This window comes from Engystomops pustulosus, chromosome 8 (genome assembly GCF_040894005.1).
Source record: "Engystomops pustulosus chromosome 8, aEngPut4.maternal, whole genome shotgun sequence".
In the NCBI taxonomy this organism is placed as follows: domain Eukaryota; kingdom Metazoa; phylum Chordata; class Amphibia; order Anura; family Leptodactylidae; genus Engystomops; species Engystomops pustulosus.
The window spans coordinates 87,904,863-87,929,327 of NC_092418.1; the positions used below are offsets into that span (position 1 = coordinate 87,904,863).

The 24,465-nt window shown below is 45.5% G+C and overlaps 1 protein-coding gene across 1 annotated transcript in view; it reads right to left on the bottom strand.

The window, feature by feature from the left end:
- Window positions 1-20,620, bottom strand: part of AGPS (alkylglycerone phosphate synthase) — a 139,119-nt gene extending 118,499 nt beyond the window's left edge. The window contains exon 1 of the mRNA XM_072121633.1: window positions 20,317-20,620. Within this exon, the coding sequence (XP_071977734.1) occupies window positions 20,317-20,456 (140 nt within the window). The 5' untranslated portion in view covers window positions 20,457-20,620. The remainder of the gene's footprint in view (window positions 1-20,316) is intronic.
- Window positions 20,621-24,465: the final 3,845 nt, after the last annotated feature.

The window sequence follows — 24,465 nt, forward strand, 5'->3', positions numbered from 1 at the left end:
CCTGAAGCCCCCAAGCCAACAACAGAAGTCCTGAGCCAGAACAGCCTCTTATTGATGCAGATTCACAGGCTGTTATACTGTCCATCTCTCCACCATTGCTCTCCAAGCATTTCAGGGCATAATCCCACACAGCGGGAGAGGGAAGGGCACTGTAAAGGTACAGCAGAGAGGGTCTCCGGTAACACCCACTCCCCATAGCCCTTCTGGCTCTTTTGCATAAAAGGAAGGAGGCCGTGGGAAACAAATATAAGATTACCACAGTCCTGGTGCCTAGATATTTGTAAGTGCAGGTAATGAAAGATGGATTTTGGAACAACTTTTTCCAGCGGAAAAATCGGTGCCAAAACTGCCAGGTGAACAAGTCCTAAAATCCCTCCTTCACACTTCCCAATCCTATGAAACCACTGATGGCTTTTACTGAAAAAACTGCAAGTATCGTGGGTGTAGGGAGGGATGTGGGAGAGGAATTGTATAGGAAAAAAAACAAAAAAAAATTACTTGCAATTAGAAAAGGCGAAAAAAAATCTGAGACGGAGAATGGGGCTGCGCACTGTCTGGGGCGCGGGAGATGCCGGTGGCCGCCTCTCTTTGCTTATGCAGGCAGGCGCGCTAAACAGATGCAGCCTGGAAAGCCGGCCATAAACACATAATATACAAGACAATTCATTACAAGGCAAATGTATGTGCTGTGCGATTTCACCTCCCATGCAAATCAGTTCACACAGACAGACGCCCCCTCCCCTCTGATGATGCTCCCCACCCTTCAAGCTCCGGGACCGTCTGAAGCCCCCCCAAAGCTCTGCAACACGCTGCAGGCCTGACCGGGGACGAAAGAGTTAGCAAGAACCGGCTGGAACTGGCAGTGACTGTTTTATCGAACGTGAACGCGGAAGGCAAATAAACTGAAAATTATAGAGCCGGGTTGAACTTGAGTTCATCTGAGAAATATTAAATACAACTGGCGCTGAATGGATTGAACATTCTCAAACTGCTGCGTGGCTGGGGATGGAGGATTTTTTTTTTTATAAGGTTTAATGTTCTGGAACAGTTCTGCAGTGAAGTCCCCCCCCCCCCCCCAACCTTCTTTCTACAGTATATGACGGACTGGAATAAATGGGGAGGGGGTGGGGGGGGGGGGACCAAGGAGTCACAATTCTTGATATGCCAATAATGCCTTTGTCCTTTTCCAGCACTAACAAAAAAAAAAAAAAAAAAAACACAGGGCATTCAATGCCCATAAACCAGAACGATGATCACGATGCAAAATAATAATATTTAAAAAAAAAGTCATTTTTTTTTCTTAGACTGGAAGAAACTAATATTATGTTTTATTGGACATTTATGTGCCTAAGAGGTCAACTCAATAAGCTTGTAAATTGTTAATGCAGCGCGGGCCATCATTCATCGCCTTCCTAGTGAATGGGTGTACTCAATTGTTATGGACAGATTAGGGGGTTTTTAGTGGTAAATGTTCAAATATTAATGTCCCATTTAGAGAGAAAGAATACAATTTTCATGTTTACGTTTTTATGAGCGGACACCATTTTTTTTTATTCTAATGCCTAATTATGGAGGAATAATTTTATAGCTACGGAGCTGGATAAATCTGCATCTAGGGAAGAGGCTGCGCAGATAAAGGACGATGAAGGTGGCCGCTAAGAGACGGGATTGACAATTTTGGTAGCGCCGTTTTGTTGATAATCAAGTATCAGGGTAAAAAGACAGTACCAGTACCTCACCACCGGGTAATACCATGGTTTACCGTCCTTTGTAAAAGTCCAACATATTGTCGAAGTTGCCCAAAATAAGGTTCGTACCATGCTGACCTCAAAAGAGGTTTCACATAGGTGCCTGAACTCATTGAAGCTTATTTACCAAGGGTCCTTTGGCCGCATTTTCGTCAGGGAGTTTCGGGGATCACGCCGGGGATTGTGCCGCACACGATCGGATTTTGGCACAGCAGTCTTTCATGCAACAGAAATCGGGGCGGGCCTTCAGGACGATCCAACCGATTCGGAACTAAGCGCGGGATTTAACATTTAAATTTGTGTCGCATCCAATGCGCTTACATGCACCGGGAGGAAGATGGTGAACTCCGGCGGACCTGATCGGGGAAGCGACACAAGCAGGAAATCGGGCGCACGATCCTCTTGAATCGCGGCAGCTGTGCATTCCGGCGGACATTCCGGATCGAGGATCCCGCAGGACCGGGTAAGTAATTGTGCCCCATTGTGTTATGCTCCCTTTATGGCAGTACTATAGGAAGAGCACAGCTCAGTATAAACCAAATCAGGTCTGCCCAAAAGAACACCATAACTCCTGAACTTGTGTTGGGAGTATGTAGACAGTAGCAGACACTTCAATACGCAGGAGGAGTTAGAGGAGAAGTCATAGCAGCCATTTTCTAATCTCAAAAGGAAAGCTCTCTAATACTCTTCTAACACTAATACATAGATGAGGCTGAAGTGCTGCAAAGTTGACGGGATGAGCACCAATGCAGTCAATACAAGAGTCTGTTGAGTTGTCCATCATTATTCACGACAGAAGTGTCATAAGAGCTCTGCAATGTAGATGTGAACATAGCCTTAGGCATGAAAGAAAAATTTAAGTGAAAATTAGCTTAAAGGGACATCTACCACCAGGATGAAGGACTGTATGCAAATGAGCCTGAGGGGCTCCAAGCTCCATCGGTGTTAATGGAGCCTGGAGCCCTTCAATGTCATTTGCATACAGTCCTTCATCCTGGTGGTAGATGTCCTTTAAATAAAAAGCTAATACAATCCAGAACACTCCCCAAACTAAATAAACTTACGGAACGTGAAGTAAAAGGGTAATCCCAAGTTTAGAAGGATCCAAAATAGACAGGATTGGGCAGTGATGGCAAACCTTTTAGACGCTGAGTGCCCAAACTACAACCAAACTCCACATATTTTTTGCAAAGTGCCAATGCGACAATTTAAAGGGGACCTACCACCACGAATCTACCTATAAAAGGTAGATTGGGTGGTAGGTGGATCAATAGGACGTGAGGATAGCCCTTTTAAGGGCTAATCCTCACGTCCCCGCACTGTTTTGTGAACTTATATTAAAGGTTTATGCTAATTTTGTTATGCGGCTACTGGGGCGTGGAGTAGCCGCAGCTGTGGCTACACAGCGCGGCTACTCCACGCCCCAGTAGCCACTTTACCCCTCCTACCCACAATCTTCGGCGCGCAGCTCCTTGCAGCTGCGCGCCCTCGTCCGGCGATCCTGCTGTCTGCGCAGGCGCAGGACAGCAGGCCCGCGCCTGTTTCGGAGCTGTGACCGCACAGGCGCGGGCCTGCTGTTCTGCGTTAAACAGTAACTTATTACTCCCCCAACTGCTAGGACCCCCACAATCTGAGAACAGGGATACCTTTGTCACTAATGGGAGAAGGGACACTACAAGCATGCGCCCTGCTGCTCCTTTGTCTTATATCCATCTCTGGCAGTCACATAGTCAGTGTATGGAGTGAGAGGGTAAGCAATCAATTAGTGAGAATGGGATCCCCTTTCTCATGACTTTGTGGGGTCCTGCGCTCGTCCCTGCAGTCCCACACCTTGTTATCCACTATCCGGTGGATAACTTCTTAACTTAGGATTAACCCTTTAAATTTACAAGCAGCAAGAACATTAAAGACATTTTTGAGAATGTGCTACAGAGCCTTAAAGGAAATCTCCCATCAGCTTCCATCATGATAAACCAAGGGCACTTACTCATTATTCCAGGCACAGTGACTGTAGTAATCTTCTTATATTTGTTACCCATGGCCTCCTTCTAAACTTATTTAGAAATTATGCCAATGAGCCAAAAGGGTTCTGGGGGCATTACCAGAACCCCTCCGTGCTGTAGCTAACACTGATGGCTGTGATCTCGCGTAGAGGGATGACATTATCACTGCAGTTATAGCACAGAGAGGCTCCGGTGATGCCCCCAAGAGCACTTCTAGCTCATTAGCATAATTTTAAAAGTTGATTTAAAAAGGGAGCCCATAAATAACAAATATAAGATTGCCACAGACTGGAGAAACAGAAGGATGATGTGTGACAGGTGTGGATTTTATGTCTCAGCATCAAAAGAAAAAACAAGCCGCAAAACATCTGGGCACATTTTAAGTGTGAAGAACGCCCATCACAGCGCAGTCTCTGCTCAAAGTAAAGCTCGCACATGGCGAGATTTACCATCCGATGCCACGTATAACACGGAGAACCATCATGAGGACCACCATGTCTATACATCTAGTCTCTGTTAGGCTGTGACAGACCATAGACATTACATTTATACCCGACCGCCTGTCCAGACTTGTGACTAGAGATGAGCAAATCTATTAGTTAGTCTGTAGATTACATACAAATATGGTACGCAGGCTCTCCCCGACAACATCCAATCTATGTTGACACGTAGGGAGCACGTAGGGACACAATGAAAGGAGCCAGCGACAATCTTACAGCACTCGCAGCGCGATACGCATGACTAGTGCGCATGCGCAACAGTTTCCAAGAGCTCGGCAGCGTCACCCGTCTCGAGGAGGGGAAACGGAAGGGAGGGCAGTGAAGTCTCATTCACGCTAGAGGTGTGAATAATTAGGCTACTCTGAGAGCGTCCTGTATGGTCATTGGAGCGCTGGAGCCTCATTAGCATAATTCTAAGATAATTAGCATAATTATTTGGTCAAAAATGCTGTGATAAGAGCCTGAAACCACATACCAACAGGAATCAAAAAAGGTATGTGCCATAGATGGTAGATTTACTTTATATGAATAAGATCTGATCTGCAGTAACCTGTTCTGACCACAGCACAGAGAATGGAGCAACCTGCTCCATGTTTGATTCCCGGTATATAAGCAGGTGAATGGGAAAGTTCTAATTCGAGCTTTTTTGCCTTAAAGTTAATGTTCAAGATGGCTAAATCTGTATTTAAAAAAAAAAAAAAAAAAAGTAACAAAATGGTACAAAAAAGATACTTTTTTTAATTTAAAAAAGAAAGCACAATTTCTGTTGTGGAAACACTGGGGACTGTATTTCCCTGTAGCTGCTGAGCACATGAGCGGCAATGATGCGGAGACGTGCTCGCTTTTACAGCTCCATATTTTACTGCTAACTGATCAGCATCCATTTTGAGCGATGTAGACGCGTGCAGCGCCTGTGAAGGCAGACGTGGAGAGACTTGTGCAGTCACAGAAGCCGGCAGCAGATGTCACTGCAGGACGCAAAGGCTTCACGGATCACTCAATGCGGGCGACCACCAGTCACTTCCTGGGCTGCATGGTATCTGCCTCAGTCAGTAGTGTGAATGATCTGCTCACTTAAAGGAGACGTACATCCCCAAAACATCCCCTTTAAATTAGGTCTGGGCGCAGTGTAAAAACTTGTCTGCCTACTACAAGATTATTGGGCTATAGATTAATAGTTCACGAATATTAATTATATATATATACACATACACACACACATATACATATATACACATACATATACACTCACTGGCCACTTTATTATGTACACCATGCTAGTAACGGGCTGGACCCCCTTTTGCCTTCAGAACTGCCTCAATTCTTTGTGGCATAGATTCAACAAGGTGCTGGAAGCTCCTCAGAGATTTTGGTCCATATTGACATGATGGCATCACACAATTGCCGCAGATTTGTCGGCTGCACATCCATGATGCGAATCTCCCGTTCCACCACATCCCAAAGATGCTCTATTGGATTGAGATCTGGTGACTGTGGAGGCCATTTGAGTACAGTGAACTCATTGTCATGTTCAAGAAACCAGTCTGAGATGATTCCAGCTTTATGACATGGCGCATTATCCTGCTGAAAGTAGATGTTGGGTACATTGTGCTCATAAAGGGATGGACATGGTCAGCAACAATACTCAGGTAAGCTGTGGCGTTGCAGTGATGCTCAATTGGTACCAAGGGGCCCAAAGAGTGCCAAGAAAATATTCCCCACACCATGACACCACCACCACCAGCCTGAACCGTTGATACAAGACAGGATGGATCCATGCTTTCATGTTGTTGACGCCAAATTCTGACCCTACCATCCGAATGTCGCAGCAGAAATCGAGACTCATCAGACCAAGCAACGTTTATCCAATCTTCTACTGTCCAATTTCGATGAGCTTGTGCAAATTGTAGCCTCAGTTTCCTGTTCTTAGCTGAAAGGAGTGGCACCCGGTGTGGTCTTCTGCTGCTGTAGCCTCAAAGTTCGACGTACTGTGCGTTCAGAGATGCTCTTCTGTCTACCTTGGTTGTAACGGGTGGCGATTTGAGTCACTGTTGCCTTTCTATCAGCTCGAACCAGTCTGCCCATTCTCCTCTGACCTCTGGCATCAACAAGGCATTTCCGCCCACAGAACTGCCACTCACTGGATGTTTTTTCTTTTTCGGACCATTCTCTGTAAACCCTAGAGATGGTTGTGCGTGAAAATCCCAGTAGATCAGCAGTTTCTGAAATACTCAGACCAGCCCTTCTGGCACCAACAACCATGCCACGTTCAAAGGCACTCAAATCACCTTTCCGCCATGTGATTGGCTGATTAGAAATTAAGTGTTAAAGGAAACCTACCACTTGAAGTGGCAGGTTTCAGAAGAAAACACCGAGCACCAGCACAGGCTGAGCTGGTGCCGGTGCTTATTTTTGTTAGTGTTTTAAACCGCGGTAGGGAGGTACGCGCTCGGCACTTACCATGCGCGCGGCTACATAGGAAGTGAAGGAGAGCCGCGCACATGGTAAGCGCCGAGCGCGTACCTCCCTGCGCCGGCTATACAGTTTAAAAAGTGTTTTAAACCGCGATACCGCGGTTTAAAACACTAACAAAAATAAGCTCCGGCACCAGCTCACCCTGAGCTGGTGCTCGGTGTTTTCTTCTGAAACCTGCCACTTCAAGTGGTAGGTTTCCTTTAACGAGCAGTTGGATAGGTGTACCTAATAAAGTGGCCAAAGTCACCAGCTTTTATATCACTAAACTACCAGGTAGGGTAAAATTCCTTTATTTATATAGCGCACGCAGATTACGCAGCGCTGCACAGAGCTTTCCAAATCAGTTCCTGTCCCCCAATGGGGTTTACAATCTAATCAACCTACCAGTGTGTTTTTGGAGTGGGAGGAAACCGGAGAATCCGGAGGAAACCCACACAAACACGGAGAGAACATACAAACTCTTTGCAGATGATGACCCTGGGACTTGAACCTAGGTTCCCACTGTGCAAGGCTGTAATGCTAACCACTGAGCCACCATGCTGCCCTCAATATAAAAATATATCCTTTGCAGCATTCATTGCATTTTAATAATCTCCTCCAAATTGAGTAAATAGACAGAGAAGAGTCACTTTTTTGCCTGAAATTGGGTATTTTCAAAGGCTAAAAGGGAAGAGTCCATTCCGATGCCCTTTCTTAGGCTTTATATAGTAACTAGAACTATTGGCATTTAAAAGATAAGAATCTCATTTGTCAGATTGCATCAGGCTTGTGGTTCTGTGAGCTACAGAGATGCAGGCAGTTATAGACAATTGCCCAGATTTATCAAGAGTAGTGTCTGTCTCACTAATGTACAGAGTGCGCTAGATTATGAAATATGGTCGCACAGTCTTCACTAATCTGACGCCCCCTGCACTGCTTGGGAAATGTGCACCTTTACCATACAGCGTGCGACACAATTCGGTCGAGTACGCCCCTTTGGGGACAGAATTTTGGGGCATGGCGGACACAGAGCAGCTGCGACACAATACTGACACAAACACTTCATAAATACATGTACAAGCAGTTTGCATGATCTTTTCAGTGCAAATTCAGACAGAAAACTCTGGTTCTAGAACAAAGATAGCGGCGTCTTAAGTGACTCTTTCCCCTTATCCTCTAAAATTGACTCATCTCAGACAGAAAGTGAGACTCTTCTAAGCATCTTTTCAAAATGCTTAAAGGAAATCTACCATCAAAATAAAGCAGGATAAGCCAGGGAAACAGGCACCGTCGCTTCTAAAATCAACTTCTAAACATTGCTTCTAAAATCAACTGCTTGCACAATAATTATGCTTATGCAATTGCTGGTCTGGGGGCGTTACCAGAGCACCTCCATACTGTATCTAACACTGCGCATGAGCCAGAACACTACCCCTCCCCCCACTGTGTGTAACAGCCTGTACAGCTGCAGGGGCTCTGGTAACACCCAAAGAGCCCTTCTGCCTCATTATCATAATTTTTAAAGTTGAATTTAGAAGGCAGGAGGCCATGGATAACCAATTTCAAAAGATTACCACAGCGCCTTAAAACCTTCTGGTTAATCTCCTTAGTTATGGCTTCAGGAACCCCAAGTGGTTGTCAAAGGAAACTAGAACAAATTAGCAAAGAAAAAAAAAGCAGCGCTGATGGAAGGAGCGATCCTAAAACAAAGCGCTCCCCTATCAGAAGTGGGTCACCCTTTATGATGTTCTAATGGCTCTTTGGGGACCGAAGCTTAATAGCCCAAAACCCTTAACATATTATGTACGAGTTTAATATACTAGTAGTCGTATACATTCATACACAATCTTTACGGGTTTATGGGTCAAGGTTTAGGATTTTCGATCCATCATCCTATAGATGTAGAGTCAGTAATGTAAAGATAAAGGGATGAGGTGCAGTAATTTATGAGCCCCTCGCATATATATTACATATGTTGGTACAATCGCGACGCTTGTATCCGCATTTTTTTTTTTTGTTCCTTATCTTTGCATGTGCTGTAATATATGTTGTGAGAACGGCGCATGGGGAAATCCCTGGAATCAATGGTCCCTCGCTCGTCACAAATCAATAGGGCTTCATACAAGGCCGAGAGACATGTGCAAGCCATAAAATGCCTCAGACACATCATTCATACAGATCCTGTCCCAGTGGATATGGGCATCTGTGCAAATTCCTATACCCACCGATTCTTCTCAGATCGTAAGAATAGGGATGAGGAATTCAGCCAGAATTGGTCAGAAATCAGGGACATTCTTCTACATCCAAACAATTCTTCATCTTAACAGGGAGTGCTCATGTGTCTTATTAAAAACCCTCTTTAATTGGGTTGTCCAATTTCAGGAAATAATTGATATTGTTTGTGTAATGAAAAGTTATACAGTTTTCCAATTTACTTTCTATATCAATTCCTCACGGTTTTCGGGATCTCTGCTTGCTGTCCTTTATTGTTTACTTCTTTTGGATAAGAATAAGATTGCTTGGTCATGTGATGTCACTCTTTGCGGGTCATGCGGTTTACGCCTGATACTCATACATTGTGCAAACTGCCTGAAGAAGGTCTGTGTTGCAGAAACATCACGTATTGTTTGCTATGAAAGAATTTAATCCTTTTTTATAGTCTGCAAAAGATTGGGTCCCTTGCCAGAGCACCTAAATAATTTTAAAGACTGTACAGTAGAATTCATGGATTATTATAACACACATGACCAGGCCCGGCGCCAGCACCCGGCCAACCCGGGCAAGTGCCGGGGCCCCGGATCAATTGTACCAGTGTCGCTATAAGACACTGGTACAATTGCTCAGCATCTGGATCGATCACTTTTCTGCCTCTATGCTGCGCTGGTTGGCTCAGTGTGTCATCAGGGAGAGGGGGGAGGGAGGGGGTCAGTGTGTCATCAGGGAGAGGGGGGAGGGAGGGGGTCAGTGTGTCATCAGGGAGAGGGGGGGGGGGGTCATTGTGTCAGCAGGGGGGGGGGTTCAGTGTGTCTGGAGGTGGGGGTTATTGTGTCCGCAGGGGGTTGAGGGGGTCAGTGTGTCCGCAGGGGGGTGAGGGGGTCAGTGTGTCCGCAGGGGGGTGAGGGGGTCAGTGTGTCCGCAGGGGGGTGAGGGGGTCAGTGTGTCCGCAGGGGGGTGAGGGGGTCAGTGTGTCCGCAGGGGGGTGAGGGGGTCAGTGTGTCCGCAGGGGGGTGAGGGGGTCAGTGTGTCCGCAGGGGGGTGAGGGGGTCAGTGTGTCCGCAGGGGGGTGAGGGGGGTCAGTGTGTCCGCAGGGGGGTGAGGGGGGTCAGTGTGTCCGCAGGGGGGTGAGGGGGGTCAGTGTGTCCGCAGGGGGTTGAGGGGGTCAGTGTGTCCGCAGGGGGTTGAGGGGGTCAGTGTGTCCGCAGGGGGGTGAGGGGGGTCAGTGTGTCCGCAGGGGGGTGAGGGGGGTCAGTGTGTCCGCAGGGGGGTGAGGGGGGTCAGTGTGTCCGCAGGGGGGTGAGGGCGGCCCACTAAGGCTCTGTCGCCCAGGGGCCCACTAAAACCTGGAGCCGGCCCTGCACATGACCATAAACCGGTGTTTATCCACAAGCACCCAATACAGGGTGGGTGTGCCAGGGTGGTGTTGTAGGAGTGGTGGTGCCGTGCCCTGTAAGCAAACGGGGGACGATGGCAAAACATTGGGAGCCGAGAGGGAGGTTATGGGGAGACGTGAGACGCCCAAAGTATAGGTTATTTTTTGTTTTTCACAGGCCCTTCCCCCAGCCCTCCTGTAAAGTTTTTATGTAATGTCACACAACCCCTTTAAAAAAGGGGTTGTCCATTTTCAGTAAATAATAGATTTTGGTTGAGAAACGAAAGTTGTCTTTTAATTCTCCAATATACTTTCAGCATCAATTCCTCACAGTTTTCAAGATCGCTGCTTGCTGTCAGGAAGCAAACAACAAACCTGTAGAATGACTGCAAGCAGAGATCTAGAAAACGGCGACGGATTGATAAAAAAAGTGTATATACAGGCAGTCCCCGGGTTACGTACAAGATAGGGACTGGGGGTTTGTTCTTAAGTTGAATTTGTATGTAAGTCGAAACTGTATATTTTATAATTGAAGTTCTAGACAATTTTTTTTTTTTGCCCCAGTGACAATTGGAGTTTCAAAATTTTTGCTGTAATTGGACCAAGGATTATGAATAAAGCTTCATTACAGACACCTTACAGCTGATCATTAGAGTCTGGGACTATACTAAAGCACCCAGAGAGCTTCACCAGAGGTCGCAGAGGGGTCTGTCTGTAACTATGGGTTGTCTGTAAGTCGGGTGTCCTTAAGTAGGGGACCGCCTGTATAAGTAAATATATATATATACAGGCAGTCCCCGGGTTACATACAAGATAGGGTCTGTAGTTTTGTTCTTAAGTTGTATGTAAGTCGGAACTGTATATTTTATCATTGTAATCCCAGCCAGAACTTTTTTGGTCTCTGTGACAATTGGATTTTAAAAATGTTGGGTTGTCATAAGAATCAATATTAAGACTAAAGCTTCATTACAGACACCAGTGATAAGTGTTACATCTGTTTATTGTAGCCTAGGACTAAAGTACAATAAATTACCAATATCCAGAGGTCCGTTTGTAACTAGGGGTCATATGTAAGTCAAGTGTTCTTAAGTAGGGGACCGCCTGTGTGTGTAATTTTTTTTTTTTTTCATTGCACTAACAATATGCATTATTAGCCACAAATGGCCCCCCCTCTAAGAGTTGTCATAGGTTGATCTTTTACAACTGCAGGGGACAACATCTCTTATTATTGTCTCATAAAGAACATTTCCTTTAAACACAAATGTCAAAAACTTCCCTCATGTAAAATAATTACTTCAAATATCTAAAATACCATAAAAAGGCCATAATTAGGCCCGAGTCTTAGTAATACTTAGTGAAACAATAAGCAGCCGGTTACTTTAAGATCCTCACTTGCTTCGTAAACTGGTTGAAGCCATAAAAGTCGGGCTGGCTCTGCCCATCACTGTCAGTAGTCAGGAAAGCCTCCATCCTGACAGGCGTCTGCACATCAGGCCAGAGGATGGACAGCGGTACGAGGCTCGGCTTGTCCTGTTTACTGGAATTGTCCATACCAGGAAAACGAGGCTCCAGGCGCTAAGCCAAACATCATGGGCCTAAGTACTTCACGGTGAGATTAACCATAAATATTCTCTACTGCCTGTCAGACCTGCAACCACAGGATCCGACAGGAGATAAGACAGACTGGGCTCATCATATTTACTTCTACACAAAATTGACTTTTTCTAGGCAGCTGTAGAAGTAAACTTAACATGTGACACACCATCAATTTTCCTCAAAAGAAATTGCTCAATATTACTGAGTACATGTGCTGTAGCCTGTCCAAATTCATAGAACTGATTACTTAAAGGGAATCAGTCATAGGTTGTGACCATAATAAACTGCTAGGTAAAGGCCTTGGAGATCAGGGTAGTCATACGTATGTGTGTACAGGAGCTGCAAGCCTGGTTTAAAATGTCACTTTTCACTGTCCTGCTGCTACTACAAACGTTTTGGGCTGATCTTTCACCCTGAAGAGCTTTCTGTTATTTGCAATAAACTTGAACTGTTCCACAGCCCCTCCCCTATGCTCTGAGTGACTGCTGTAAGTATCCAACCAAAATACTGATACTGCTCCTACTGGTAGAAGGGCTGTGGAGCAGCACAATACAGAGAGCAGAACGCTCTTCAGGCTGCAAGACCCACCCAGAGCCCTTGCAACTTGTCACTAATAACAAGCACAGAGATATGATTACACAGTGCTCCAGGGCTGCTATATAACACGCTCTGCAGCTTTGTATGCTCAAAAGGTATGGACAGATTCCCATTAAATGGAGCAGGGGAAATGTAGTGATACAGTCACTAAGCAGATGAATGGCTACAGTATCTAATACATTAAAGGGGTGTCAATACTTTTGTCATTTTCGGAAGTGGGCCTCATTTATCAAACCTCCTCTAGATGCTCATGGCAAGCAATCAGAGCTCAGCTTTAATTTTTCCACATCTTATAAAATTGAATGTGAGCTCTGATTGGAGGTAGATTATCCCCCGCCCCCTTTCCATGTCCAGAGAGTTCCAACCAGTAGCCATGACCGCTGGTGGCGTGTAAGATCTATTACAGCCTGCTGGAGTCAGACTGTAATGGAGAACTAGAATATTCACAATATACTGCAATAAAATTGTAGGTGATCAGACGTTTGCGGGTTCTTGTACCCTAGACAGCACGAAATAGTTAAAAAAATGTTTTTAAAAGGTTACATTTTAAGAACTGTATGAGAAGGAAAGGGAAAGTAAAATATACTGTATCCATTACTTCTTGTAGAGCAGCGGCAAAACATGTGACTGTATGATAACCTTTTGGCTTATTAATTCCCACTCTTCAGATCTTATCCAAGGTGATCATGTCAGGTACTTATCTTATAGCAGAGGACACTTTTATTACTTTACAAACAAACAAGGGAACATGTTATCTACTATAAATATTAACTTATAGGTCACACCAGAAAGCTATATGTATCTCCATGTATATACGGTATGCTGGCGCTATTACTGGGCATGCTTCATGCTTACAGTATGGAAAGTGTAAACCTGTTCACGGACAATCCTGTCCACCCACGTCTGCACATGAGATAGGGAGGCGACGTATAGCGATATCTGACTGGACAAATAAAGGCGCAGCTCAGGAACTTCACAATAGAAGAGAAAAAGGTGTGCACCAACAGCCCCAAAGGATATAATGTATATAACTCAAAGTTTTAGGTCCAAATCTCTCACCGCAGAGGCCAAAATGTACAACATAGGTAGAGCGCCTAAAAAGTGAGGTCCGATGTTGGCGTTGTGGAGCACCAAGGGGTTAAAAAGTAATTATATTTCCCATCACATTTCAGGGCAGTACTAGCTCTTTGTTGTGTCATTTCTCTGAGAAAATGAGAAAGAAATAGCCAACTGGGCGTTACCATAGGGGTCATCGTAGCGAGTAACAGACCAATGGCCGACCACATACACAGCCTACAAGGACACATATGGGGTCTGTCGGGGCATAGGTGGGGTCTGCTATGCAGCAGAATGAGTATGATGTCTCCGAATGCCGATTCATCCTTTAGTGGTTATTTATACTTAGAATATTTTTAAAAAGTTGAGTCACTTTGTCCATACGTTACACGGCTTATCTGGCAGCGATCCAAAACTTACACCCAGTATTATACTCCAGGGCTGAAGTATTCAGCTGTTTCATACTGGAAAAAGCCATCATGCTTGTTGACAAGACAGATCCCTGGCAGCTTAGCTGAGCGCCTCGGATGCTGCGGGAAGGCCAGATTTTCCTTTCATCAGATTACAGTGGAATATCCTTTAAAAGCTAGACTCTGGGAGGCAAATCACAAGAGCAAGCAACGCAGCAGGCAATGGCTGATCACTGTGCTGTCCTACAAGTGATGGGACCACAGCAATTAGCTGAAAAGAACTTAACCGGACTCCAACGAGCGAGTTCTGTCTGGGAAACGGACTCCACGGGGAAGATTTATCATGCGCAGGCCCACAAGTAACAGCCCCCCGCGCTCCTACGCTGAACTGAACTCAGCATGTCCGTTCAGGAAATCCCGCAAGCTTCTCGGACGGAACTCGCTCATGGGCGGTTGGATTAAGGAGCGGCTCCCAAGTTCCCCTAACCCTGGGGAGTGTTCTGTTAAAACTCTGCATCTTATGTGGGGGGGGGGGGGGTACTGGACGTCTTTAACTTTTAAGATGAATTCAATATTTAAAAGAAACATTTCATCTTATAAATGATCTACAACACACTGATAACGGAGGCATCATTCTGACGGAGTTTACACAGCAGAGGGTCAATATTTGCAAATGATACTACGCTCCGTAATTAAGACAGAAGCCGATAGTAAACTATTACAGAAGGATTTGTGGAAGCTCAAGGCTTGGCCAGTGAATTAGGCTACATTCAGATTCCACAAGTATAATTACAACTGAGGGCTGGGGTGTATCCTACTGTTTGTTCCACCCCTCCCCCTAAAAGCAGCCAATCACTTGAAGGTTTTTCCCTCAGTGATGTATGTACATGTCCTTATATGGGCAGTTACATCACTGGGGACCTCCCGGACGTTCAGCATAGGCCAGGGATGGAGGTCATGGTATGGATTACATTCCTGGAACATGCTTGCAATCCAAACCATTTGTATTTCAAAGCAAGTATTTCCATAAGAAATCATTAAAATGCAGACGATTCGTTCCACACCTCACAAATATTCTGTTGTGTAGTACATGTGGGTGGGTAGGGGGCGTGCCAAAAACCAAAATAATTACACAATCTTTTTTACCTCCAGTTCTGTACCTGAAACTCCCATTAACAGTTAAAAGTAGATTTTCCTTGGGGAACAAGCAGCAGAGAAACAATCTTAGCTTCCTACCATGCCACAGCCCCAAGTTAGACTTTGACAAGTTATCATGAAGTACCTGTAGGTAACAACCTCTGACACAATGAATGAACAACTTCCTCTAGAGGTAGAAGTTCAGATGAAGGAGGGGGGGGGGGGGGCATTATGTGGTCAAGACCTTTCAACAATCTTAACAGCTAATAACATACAAAGTATACAGAGGCCCAAAGGGTGATGTGAGGACAATACTTAACTTTCTCCCAGTGTATCAGCAAAACAACATCAGTGATGTGGGACATCTTTAGACTTTCTAACAATCTTCTCACACATCACATATACAGCCCTGGTAGCTGCACTTATATTTGCATCTATAGGAGGTTGTCCAGTGAGATAACAGTTTAGGGTTCATTTATAATCTCCATATGGTGCCACTTCCAATGCTTCCTCAGTCCTTACTGATCTCTTCTGGCTCCCCTATAAGCAGCCAAAAAATAGTCTGGGAACACCGGCATAGCCAACCAATGGCAGAGACGGGTCACCACTACGGCCAGGGTGTGGATGTTTGATCGTTTCCAGGCATTAGCTGTGTGTTGGGACTGGGAAAGAAAGTGGAGATGCGAGGAAACCCGGGAATCTATGACAAAAGTGGAAGATCAAGAAAAAGACTAAGGTTTTGGTTGTTTTTAACCCGTATTGATGTTTCCTACACATCCCCTTTATATGTGTACACATATGAATCACTAATGGAGGAGCGTGTGGAGAAGCCTCATTGCAAACTGCAGCTAGGATCTACATTTACATCATATCCTGCTCAAGGAAGTTACTGTAACAGACCCGATGAGCCGCAAGGTGCAACAAGAGTAACTGGTAAAATAGTCAGCGAAACAAGATGTGGGGGAAATGTTTTTGGAAGAGCACCCCCCTGGAGGTCCCAATGATGAGAAACCCCTGTATAATGGGTGATTTAGTGTTAGACAAACAAAAATGCATTCAAAAGACCAGTGTAGAGTCCAGCTGCAGAGTCTTGTTCTCTTCTCACAGGACTTTTACATCATCATAAGCTAAACTGAGAAACAGCTACCCAGCCTGTGAAGATGTGTTGGACCATTACCCCCCACCCCCACCCCACACAGACTTCGCCCCCGCCGGCAAACTCACAATTTTTTCTTACTCATGGACAACCCCTTTAAAATGTTCATCCCACCCCTGTTGCTCCTCACAGGTTATTTGCATAAAGCCTTTTAAATTGCTTTCTCTATAGTTCCAATTTTCCCAGAACATAGAAGAACATAATTATGAACTTCTTATTGTCCTGGTTAATAGGGTAGGGGACGGCTTGGTTAGCCTAAATTCCGTTATTGGGCTTGAGATAAACCAATGATGACGTTGGTGTCATTGGGCAAGCAATCAGATTCCAGCAAACCCCCCTCACAAGTTGATACCCGCTGCTCTATAACCCTATCAGCAACATATAAATTCTAACAAATAGTAGAAAGTAGGAAAATAAAATTAGCAAATAGTAAAAAGCGAAAAGAAAGAAATCAACAAACACCGATTTTCAGCACTTACAAGAAAAAAAATACAGTACAAATATGGGTCAGCGATTTTACAAGCCACATGTTTGTAAAAAGTTTGACTTTCCTTCCAGAATCGAAAAACTGTCAACTAGTAAATTCCTTTTTTTTTTTTTTTTCGTCAAATGATACAGTGCACATAAGAGGTCTGTCCCCAACAACAGACCGAGAGGACACTGACCCATCGCCACACAGGTGAACGCCAAATAACAAGTCATCAATGAGAGTTTACAAGCACGGCAGCCTATCTACAGCCAGCAATTACCGATAGAGTGCGAGTGATAAGAAGTGACTGGAGAGATAATAACCTGTGTATAGATAATAGGAAATCACAGCAACAAGAGGCGGGAAAACCCAAAGATCCCCCTCAGGCTCCACAGTGACAGATCAGGTAATTTAGCATGTTGTTCTGGTTTTTGTGGCAGTGCAATTGCAGGGATTACTGGGAGGGCGTCTTGCTCCCTCCACCTTTGTGTGACAATGGAGGAAAGCCGCGGGTAAACCTGCAGCAAGAACCTGACAGGTCCAGATATAATAACTGGCACCATGCCTACACAGCGGGTTTAAGTAACAGCAAGTGCATGGGATTATGTTCTTTTGTTAGATTTTTAGTTTTTACTCAAAATTCAGCAAGAAAGTTTTTAGTCTATCCATTATTTTTAACATAAAAGACACACTGACACATTAAATTTCAATGGACCCATCCACATGAATGTGTTTTTCATCCATTTTGATCAAAGGATTCCAACTGTTACACGGTCCCATTTCCACGGACTCAGCACAACAGCGCACAGTGACAAAGATAGTCAAACGGTGTGCTCGCCAATATCCACTACTCTCATAGTACTGATTGGAGCAGCAGGACATATACTTGAGCTGCCGCTCCCCCGATTAGTGATAGTGAGACCCCAGTTCTTGTGATCAGTGGTGAAACCCAGTAGTCAGTCACCCACCAATCACATTGCCATCCCCTATCCTGCTCCATGGCTATGACACAACCATTGCAAAGGCATATTAAATGTTAAAGGTTAAGTTCTGCATATTTGTATTTTTACAATGCAACTAAAGCATGTGGTAAAATCTCCCTGCTGTGAAGAGGTCCTCATACAGGCAAGGGTGGCACCGGGTCACACTGGTGAGGATGGTACAGAATGGCTGCCATACAGTAAGGACATAATACACGGATTGTTCCACCTCTGCATGTAAAACTCTGATTGTTCTGCAGAAAGATTCCCTGCAGCGCATTCCTCGTGCCGTCCCCACCATTCTACTAACTTTACATGGAGAAGTCACTACACACATAACCAAAAAGGTGACAGTCCTAGGAATCCCCCTGACTGGTCACACCCAGGAGTAAACATGTAACAGAACAGGTCCGGCCTTACTAGAGAGCAGGAATATTAGTTACCAACGTTACTAGAAAATAGCAAAATGTAACAGAATTATTAATGGTTGTCTACTCCCCGCGCTAGTTTCAATATCAATCATCAGTACCATAACCATGGTGGTCTGAAGCCCCCACCATAATTCTACTTCTATGATGCCTCCAGTGTTGTATTCTACTCAAAGGAACGAAGATAGAAGCAGAGGCCTCCATGAAAAGGGAACCTGTCAGCTCCAACCAACAAACTAAACCCCGGACAGTACCTAAGGTCATCTCCATGCTTCCAATGCTGCTCATCTACTTCACTTCTAGGGTCTAAATACAACTTTTCTTCCCTGTGTCTTCTTGCAGATATCCAGTCAAAGAGGTGAGAGAGGATTCGGTCCGTTCAAGCTCCCCTCATGGCTCTGGCTCGGACCCCCAGCCCTCTGCACTGCAATCCATGATTCAGCGGTGGTCTGCACATCAGTGCTAGTCTGAAGTGCTCCTACATGCACTGGTGCATGCGCAGTGCTCCTGTGCAACGGGGCCATGGATCCACAAGCCAGTGCTGTACTAACTGGCACACTGAGAATCCACAGGAGTGTCCGACTGGAGTGCAGAGACCCACATTGACCATGAGGAGGGGGGGTAGCTGGACTAGACTGAATACTCGACTGTCTCCTTGACTGGCTATCTGAAAGACGACATTGGGATTGGGAATAAAAGTTGTTTTTAGACCACAGCAGCTACACAGAGGAAACGCATTAGAAGCATTGGGACCACTCCAGAGTCTTCATAGTAGGGATAGCTAGGGCATGCTGGAAGTTATAGTTCTGCAGATGCTTGCTGTACATGACACCTGGAGGGATGTGCGGTCACGCAGCACAGGTGTAGCTAGGGCATGCTGGGAGTTGTAGTTCTGCAGTAGTGCAGGTGCTTGCTGTACATAACAGGTAGCTAGAGCATGCTAGGAGTTGTAGTTGTGCAGGTGCTTGCTGTACATGACAGGTAGCTAGAGCATGCTAGGAGTTGTAGTTGTGCAGGTGCTTGCTGTACATGGCAGGTAGCCAGGGCATGTTGTGAGTTGTAGTTGTGCAGGTGCTGGCTGTACATGACAGGTAGCTGTGGCATGCTGGGAGTTGTAGTTGTGCAGGTGCTTGCTGTACATTACAGGTAGCTTGGGCATGCTGGGAGTTGTAGTTGTGCAGGTGCTTGCTGTACATGACAGGTAGCCAGGGCATGCTGTGAGTTTTAGTTGTGCAGGTGCTGGCTGTACATGACAGGTAGCTTGGGCATGCTGGGAGTTGTAGTTGTGCAGGTGCTTGCTGTACATGACAGGTAGCTAGGGCATGCTGGGAGTTGTAGTTGTGCAGGTGCTTGCTGTACATGACAGGTAGCTTGGGCATGCTGGGAGTTGTACAGCAAGCACCTGCACAACTACAACTCCCAGCATGCCCAAGCTACCTGTCATGTACAGCAAGCACCTGCACAACTACAACTCCCAGCATGCCCTAGCTACCTGTCATGTACAGCAAGCACCTGCACAACTACATGACAGGTAGCTTGGGCATGCTGGGAGTTGTAGTTGTGCAGGTGCTTGCTGTACATGACAGGTAGCTTGGGCATGCTGGGAGTTGTAGTTGTGCAGGTGCTTGCTGTACATGACAGGTAGCTAGGGCATGCTAGGAGTTGTAGTTGTGCAGGTGCTTGCTGTACATGACAGGTAGCTAGGGCATGCTGGGAGTTGTAGTTGTGCAGGTGCTTGCTGTACATGATAGGTAGCTTGGGCATGCTGGGAGTTGTAGTTGTGCAGGTGCTTGCTGTACATGACAGGTAGCTAGGGCATGCTGGGAGTTGTAGTTGTGCAGGTGCTTGCTGTACATGACAGGTAGCTAGGGGATGTTGGGAGTTGTAGTTGCTGTACATGACAGGTAGCTAGGGGATGCTGGGAGTTGTAGTTGCTGTACATGACAGGTAGCTTGGGCATGCTGGGAGTTGTAGTTGTGCATGTGCTTGCTGTACATGACAGGTAGCTAGGGGATGCTGGGAGTTGTAGTTGCTGTACATGACAGGTAGCTAGGTGCCCTCCTGTGATGCGGCAGTGATGGAGTCGGGTACAATTCACACTGTGCAGGGGCAGCGCTACAGGTTCCCAGCCCTGACCCCACAGGGACCGCACCCAGCCCCCCTCCCGCACACCCACCTGCCCGGCACACCTACCGCTTCTTAGGGATGGAGGGAGCTGCAGGGGCCTTGCACTCGCTGGCGGTGAGGGCCGCGGCGGGCCCGGCCTGTAGGTGTCCGGAGATGATCCTCAGCCTGCGCTGTGAACACGCCGGGGCTCCCTGGGCGGCCGCCATGCTTCCGTGTAGTGCGGCGGAGGGGGGCCGGGGGGAGAGGTCACAGCGTGGGCACTCTGTGCCTTCCCATCATGCAGCGCGAAGGCCGTTACTAGGCAACCACAGAACGCCGCCGTCTTCTCCTCTCACTGGTCCAAGCTTCCCGGTTCACCTGCTGGGGTGAGGGGGCGGGGCGCCGCGTCACGTGACCGCCGGCTTGTTTTGACACTTGGTTGAGGCGGCGGCGGGGCGTGTGCCGGGGAGCGGCGGGAATAACTGTGCAGGCGGGCAGAACCTTCCAGAATGTACAATGTCTGCCGCCGCTGTCATGTGCGATCATGGGAGGAGGTCACCTGCCGTGTGCTATACATTGTAATTGTAACTACTTAAAGGGAACCTGTCACCAGAGTTTACCCCAGTAAACTATTACCCTCTCAGGTAGCGGGTGAAATGGCCTTTTTAGGATTCACACCCATATGACATATGGTAATGTGCAGAAAACTGTCATCTTTTGGCAGAGATGAGTCATGCGCAGAGGCTGCACGGGTGTGTCCGCTCAGACGCCAATATCTTGGGTTCTAAAGCAGCCAGAACCAAGGTTCTGCTATCAGAAGGATGCCACCCTATGTGTCCTCTGTACATGACCTGGTTTTCTTTAGTCCATGTGTCACCTGTATGTCCAAAATATTTATGATCCGTGGAACAAAATATGGAAGGCTGGCAAATGATTCCAGTCACAGAGAGAGCTCTAACAGGGTGATTTGGGACACTAAACCAGCAGTCCATAAGGACCTGTAGTTGGTTTAGTGTCCCAAATCACCCTGACAGGTCCATTTTTCAATCTTATCAGGCTTGAGATTGTACAAGCTACAGAAACTGAGATAAAGTAAAACCTTGGAAAACCTCTATTCTTTACCATCTTTAAAAAAAAAGTAAAGAACAGAGGTTTAACGTGTCCGTTAAAAATCCCATTGACCTCAATGTAAATGTTCTGTTTTCCGTTATGCACGCGTTTTGTTTTTTTTAAATGGAAAAATGAAGTCAACGGGAGTCGGATAGTTAGATGTATAGATAAAAGACATAAGAAGGCGGCACTCCCAGTTGTGAAAAAAGGAAGTGTTTTTCTTCAGCCTCACAAATGCCACGTTTCAGCTAAACCTTAGCCATTCTCAGTAGAACATCGTATTTGTGAGGTTTAATAAAAACACTTCCTTTTTTTCACAACTGGGAGTGCTGCATTTTTGTTCTTTTTTTTTCTTTCTACCTGGGAAGAGGTTTGATGATAGCACCCTGCCTTTAATTTGCATTGGACTGTGCTGCTGTTTTTTTTTTTGTTTTTTTGTAGATGTATTTTTTGTAGATTAAAAATAAAATTGATATATGGATGCACTCCAGAATCAAGTGGAATCAGGGTGTCTTTATTCCATGTTGCGCCGTTTTGGTGACGCAGCCCCTATCTCAAGCTATCTCTAGATAGATTGAGACATATATAGTTAATCTAGGTAGATACTCGAGTATAAGCCGACCCAAGTATCAGCAGCGGCCCCTAATTTTACCACCAAAAACTGAGAAAGCCTATTGAGTCGAGTATAAGCCGAGGGTGCGAAATGCATTGGTCACAGCCTCCCAGTAGATAGCCATCAAGCCCCCTGTAGTATATAGCCAGCCAGCCAGCCCCCTTTACTATACAGCCAACCAGCCCCCTTAAGTATACAGCAAGACCCTTTAGTATACAGCCAGCCCCCTGCAGTATACAGCCAGCCATCCCCCTTCAGTATATAGCCATCCAGCTCCCTTTACTATACAGCCAACCAGCCCCCTTAAGTATACAGCCAGCCCCCTGCAGTATACAGCCAGCCAGACCCTTAAGTATACAGCCAGCCCCCTTTAGGATACAGCCAGCCAGCCCCCTTAAGTATACAGTCAGCCCCCTTTAGTAGCCAGCCCCCAGTTTGCCCATGCTAACCTTACATGCTCACCTTCTGGCGGTCCCGATGCTCTGCTCCGCTCTGCGATATTCCCGTCCTGCAGCTCCTCTTCTTTCTTCTCTCTGCTGTAACAGCCGGCAGAGCCGCGGCCATGCACTCTGCCGGCTGGCGCATACTGTGACATCAACAGCAGACATCATAGTGTGCGCCGGCCGGCAAAGCGCATGGGCGCGGTGGAGAGAAGAAAGAAGAGGAGCCGCGCTGAGCATCGGGGACCACCAGAAGGTTTGGATGTAAGTTTATTTTTTTTATTGACTTGTGTATAAGCCAAGGGGAGGATAGATAGATATGTGCATGTATCAATAAATAGAAGGGAAGAAGGTATATATGTGTATGATTATATAGATGATGATGTAAAAGGTAGCTCTATCGATACAAAGACAAAGATATAGTTAATCTAGATAGATAGAAAGAAATTTAGATGTTAGTGTGTGGCAGAAACATCTGGGGGTGTTGGCATACACTCACAAAGATTAGATAGGTAGATAGAGAGAAGAGAAGAGGGATATAGAAGAAATAGAGACGTAAGGATATAGATCAATGATTTGTCATAATAAATTTTACTGACATGTCTTAAAGGAAATCTAACATTTGATTTCATGCATTATGAAGCAAACATACCTTGAGAATGCTGTAGCTGCACTGATGCAGAAACATATCTCGTTTAGTCCTTGAGCTGAGTGGTTTAGCTCAAAAACAATTGTAACATTCAGGATCTTGGGAAAGCTGGATTGCCTTCAGCCTGCATGTTACCCAGAGCTTTTAGAACTGTCCAAACAGGACTAATCAACCTGAGCTAGGGGATGGTGCAGCTATTGATTATGTCTGCCTGTCAGGCACAACACAGTGATTACATCATTCTCCAAGAGGTGCTTACATTTTACAAGAATTGTAACTTGGATAACGCTTAAAATTTGCTATACGAGCATTGTATGAGCCCTCCACCCCCTGTACTGCACTGTGTCTCCTTTTCTATAAATATTTGGAAAACACAATATTGAAGAAAAACAAATAAAGTGACTTGATGCTTTACTATACAGTATATGACAATTCTTTGGTTGTAGAACAAATCATCAGTGATTTCCTATGGAAAATCTTGCTGTCATATATGACCGGATTTGGAATACACGCACAATCCCAAAACGATTTTTGCTCGTAATCCAAGAATACACTGCATGGGGAGCTAAAGACCAGTCTACGATTCTGTGCTTCACAGAGCCGTATACTTGATGTGGTTTGTAGGATGAAATTCTCTCTTTTTTAATGCAATCCCCAAACCCACAATTCTGGCTGCTTTAGAGTCCAAAAGGAAGAGGCAATACGAAGGCTGTAGGGACCATCAATCCTACAAAGTAAACGGGATCTGGGATTAGATCGAAAAACTAAAAATATTTGTATCAAATATTTTTCAAACATGTATCCAATGATGCCAAACTTGGCCCTCTACCACCACTATTTGGTGGTGGGGCGTCGACAACTTTAAAATCTTAAATGGGAAACCCAATTCTTTATTGCAGATTCGGATTACCACCCAACCTCAGTCTTTTTTTTTTAATTTTGGTGACAGATGGCGCTGTAATCACCAAAAAATGAAAATGTGTGCAAAGACGTTGATAAAGGGGATATTTCGATAAACGCTCATCAGATCCAAAGTCTTAAGATAGGCGTATGTAGTATTTTTCTGAAAGCTATCCCATGTTACCAAATTCGAGAACATATGCAGCCACGCAGAAGATCCATAGTAGGACCATTTAGACTCCTTCATAGGCTTGTATAAGGTTCTAATTGGGGTTTATTGACTAGGTTCTAGATGACAGGATCCCTTTAAGAACTTCGACCATCCACCAATTTATATGGCTGGTGGTCCCCAACAAGCTAACTTAGCTATAGCTCAAAAATAAACAAAAAAACAGTAATAGACACTGTAAGTAAGAGTGGTTTTGGTGGCTTTCTCATTGTTTCTACTGTAGGGCCATCCACTGCAGTTCCATTGCTTTGTCCACTCGTAAAGACCCTTTGAAATCTTTGTAAAAATGCTCCGT